Here is a 4,043-nt window from a genome sequence, read left to right as displayed (position 1 = left end):
AGGGTGGTGGTGGTGGTGGTGTTGTCAGGGTCTGAGAGCAAAGCAGGCCCCTTTTCCCCATTGGAAACCAGCGTTTGGCTACGCTGCATTTTTAGTGTCTTAAGAGCAATAAGATAAATCTCCTGCCTTAAATCTCCTTGTTGGGGCTGTGGGCGCACAGGCCTGGCGGCCAAAGGAAGGGGGTGGGTGGGATGAGGGGACCCGGGCCCTATAGCTTTTGGCTGGGGGTGATGTGGGGCAGAGGGGTGGTGTGTGGGGTGCAGGCCGGCTGGTGGGGGTGGTGGAGTTCCCCCCCAGGAGCAAGAGGTGGCACTCCAGCTGTTCCCTGGCTCAAGGAAAGCTCCCAGGTGTGTGTGTGTCACAGTACCCCAAAATGTGCAGGTGCTGCCTCTCATCGTCAAGAGGTGCAGTGGGCAGCATGCTGGCTGTGACCCTGTAGCAGAGAGCCACTGTCCTTGTAGGGGATGCACACACTGTTTCACCACCTGATGATGGCTACAGGGGATGCTCAAGCAATGCCAGTGCCTGCTTCCTTCAGCCCTTGCCCCTCTGCAGCCCTCTCCCTGTGGTGACAGACACACACACATACCCGAAGGGGCATTTTGGTCTTTTTATAGAAAACGGCAACTGTACAGACACATTTACACAGATGAGGGATGGGAAAGCCAAGGGAGCGGTCAGGCCTTCCCCTGCAGCACGGGAAGGCAGCCTCTGTGGGAAGGGAATTGCCTCCTCTCGTGGTGGGGCCTCATGTCACACAACCAGGGGGCAGAAGGAAAACAATGGCAGAATTACACACACAAAAAAAAAAAGTAGGGAACAAAGTCGAGGAGAGGGGGAGAAGGTGGGATGTGGAGACCTCCTCCTCCTCCCTCAGCCCAGCCACAGTTATGGCTCTTTATGTGGATGGGACATGGATGTCTGTGTCCCTGGGATGCTGCTGGGCAGGGGGATGTGCGCCTAGTGGAGAGCAGGGATGGCGAGACTGGCTGGGGCCCTCCTCCCCATTTGCAAGTCTCACCAGCAGGAGAAGTGGTATGGGATGTTTCCAGGCCCCCTGGAAGGAGAGGAGAGCAAGTCCCTAGGTACCCTGGGGACAAGGGCAAGAGAAGGAATAACACTGGATACCAGCCTTCAACTCTGTCAGAGAGGAGGAGGCTGAGAATGGCTTTCGGCCTTGAGCTGGGGAAATTATGTAGCATGGGAGGCAGCTGGACCTCTGTGAGATCCCAGGGGTCTTACACGCACACACACAGAGCATGGGGAAGGAGAAGGCACGTAGGCCTGAAGGCATCACACAGCCGAGCGCAGCAGGAGCCAGGCCAACCCTGCAGGAGTGGAACCGTCCCTGGGTGTAACATCTGCCATGGCAGTGCGATTTGGCAGGGGCAGGCGTGAGGTGTTATCTCCCCACGGCGCCGAGGTATCCAGGGCCTCGGAGGAGGATGCGGAGCCATCTCTCGGTGTCCCTGCACCCTCTGGGTGCCTCTGCTAGATGAGAATTCGGAACAGGAAGGAGATGGCAGCTCCGAGGGCCAAGCCCAGCGACAAGAAAAAGGCCATGACAGCTCCAGCTGTCTCTGCTTCGTGGGCGAGCACTTTCCTAGGGGAGAAACAGGTGTCAGACCCATCCTTGTGGATGCATGCCCTGTGCCCCGCTACGAGTTCAACAGAGAGGTGGGAGGAGGCCACAGAGGAGCCAGAAGCTGTACTCCTCTGCAGCAGAGGAATGGCAAGAGCAAATACACCTTGGCTCCAAGAGCCTCCTCCATATTACGGGAGAGCCCAAAAAGTAGCTTCCTCATCTCTAGGATATGGAGGCACAAGGCTGGAGAGGGGATACCGGGGCTGTCTCTCCGGAGGTGGTGTGGTGATCCCCCTTGCGCCTGCATCCGCTTGGGGAGTGCTCACACCAGAACTGGGCAGAGCCAGACTCCAGTTGTGCTGGGGCTGGCATCTGGGGGTGTAACCAACCCTTCCCCTGTCCCCAGCTCTTACTCACTTGGGCCCGAAGCACATGCAAAGGCTGGCCAGGTAGCCGTTGGAGATGGAGAAGAAGATCATGAAGACGATGTACCAGGCATCATGAGAGAATATGACAGGCAGGTAGTTACGGGGCTGCACGTTGCACAGCATGAAAAGGGGGATAAAGATGACACGGAGGCCCACCATTGCTGGCAGGAGCCAGCTGTCCTTCCCGGGCTGGGAGAAAAACACAGGTCACTCACTGAGCAGCTGAGGAGCGGACATTCCCCATCTCATGCATGCTGGCAGGGGCTATACAGAGGCTTTCTCTACTGTGCAGAGGAGCCACAGAGAGGGCTAAGTTGCTGAGAGACTTTCTCCGTTGCAACAAATCTCAGCGTCACTGCTTGTTGTGGTAAGGAGGTCCTACTAGGTCTGAGAGTCCTATCCCAGCTGACTTTGAGAGCAGCAGCTCTAGAGCCAAAATACTGAGCTGGGCTTGTGAGCGACTGCTAAGCTCTTGCTGGAAATAACAGGCAGGAGAGCCTCGTGTACACTCACGCAATCTCCTGCGGTGAACCACCATGCAGGACAAGGCTGGCTGAGGTAAATCCCCTCTGGCACCTCAGGGCCTGCAAACTGGGCTTTAACCAGCTCTTCAGCCTCCTACGCTGTCCCCCAGCCAAGTGGGGCAAGATCCAGCAATCTGGGAAAGGGATTACGCTGGGGCTGTTTTGGACAGTGCTGGGTAAGGCACAGACCGAGTTATGGTCTCCACGGATCCTTACAGAATCCCTGGACACGTGAGGCTGGGACGAAGAAGGAGGCACCGTCCTCTTGTTTTGTCCCTGCAGCTGGGACCAAGGTAGCCCCTGGTACGAGACATGCCTGGCTCCATCTGGGGTCCCCTCGGTAAAATGTCAGGGTCGCAGATGACAGGGCTCACTGGTCTGGGGTCAGAAGAGACCCACAGCTGCCTTGGGAGCTGCGTGGGCTGGCGTAGCCATGGGACACTTCATGAGCACGGAGGGAAGCTGAGGTTAGGTCAGCTGCCGTGTCTGTGGGCAAACAACCTCTCCTGCCTGAGGAAGAGAAAAGGAGCAAGCGGGGCCCCAACCAGGGAAATGAAGCCCAAACCACAGGCAGTCAGACTTTCCACACAGTCTTGTTTTGGAAACGTCTCCTGCTGGGTCAGCCCACCACGGAGGCTGCAGGCTGGACACCAGGCAAGGTGGCTTGTGGCCAAGGCCGAGGGCAGCCAGCAGTGCTGGCCAGGGGAGAAGCAGTTCCAGGCCATGGGGAAGCCAGGCCTGGAGAGACCCCATGGTGCGTGCGTGGTGCTGAGGAGCTTCTCTAAACAAACAGCCTGAACAATACAGGGGGAAACGACGCTTAGGGGCTGGGTGAAGGGGCAGGAAGAGAGACAGACAGGACAGCCCCCTTCCTCACCCACCCCCATCACAGCTCCCATCCCTCAGCCCCAGCAGCTCTGAGCCACCGCAGGGGAGATGAGAGCAAGGGGACGGAGCCAGGGACAGCTCTGTGACCCACGTGGCATGGCTCTGCCCTGCTCCCAGGACAGGGCTTTTTAAAGCAGCTGTGTCCTGTGCGGAGGCCAGAGGTTTTATTTTGGGCTGCCCTGTCTTTCACCCTCTTTTGCTGTCGCCATCCTGCCTGGCTGTTTGCATAGCTGGAGTGAAGATTTGTTTACAAAGAGGCTGAAATGGAGGAGGCAGCTTCATCCAAGCCATGTTGAAAAAAGGGTGGGAGGAGGACAGGACAACATCGTGGTTCTCGGCTCTGACCCATAAATCTCTGCTTAGGACTTAAAGCCAAGGCAGGAGTCAGCTCTGCACCTCCTTCCTCCAAGCCATGGATGGCAGCCCCAGTGAAAGCCATGGCTGAGGGGTGTGGGACAGAGACTACCTGGGCATTTGCTCCCTGCCCCACGCTTACCCATGTGAAGAGGGCAGTGAGACTCCGTCCCGTCCAGTCAAAGACATTAAAGAGCAGGAAGCAGGAAACAGGGATGAAGTAGAGACCTGTAGAAAGTGGAGAAGGTCACTGACAAGCCCAGG

At 57.5% G+C, this 4,043-nt stretch overlaps 1 protein-coding gene across 1 annotated transcript in view; it reads right to left on the bottom strand.

Moving 5' to 3' along the window:
* Positions 1-1,491: 1,491 nt before the first annotated feature.
* Positions 1,492-4,043, bottom strand: part of SLC29A1 (solute carrier family 29 (equilibrative nucleoside transporter), member 1) — a 5,795-nt gene continuing 3,243 nt past the window's right edge. The window contains exons 10-12 of the mRNA XM_009880416.1: positions 3,922-4,007; positions 2,003-2,202; positions 1,492-1,603 (exon numbers count right to left, since the gene is read on the bottom strand). Of these exons, the coding sequence (XP_009878718.1) occupies positions 1,492-1,603; positions 2,003-2,202; positions 3,922-4,007 (398 nt within the window). The remainder of the gene's footprint in view (positions 1,604-2,002; positions 2,203-3,921; positions 4,008-4,043) is intronic.

The sequence above is a fragment of the Charadrius vociferus genome, unplaced genomic scaffold, assembly GCF_000708025.1.
Source record: "Charadrius vociferus isolate BGI_N301 unplaced genomic scaffold, ASM70802v2 scaffold62, whole genome shotgun sequence".
NCBI lineage: Eukaryota > Metazoa > Chordata > Aves > Charadriiformes > Charadriidae > Charadrius > Charadrius vociferus.
The sequence above is the reverse complement of the archived record's forward strand: the minus strand, read 5'-3'. Positions and strand labels throughout refer to the sequence as shown.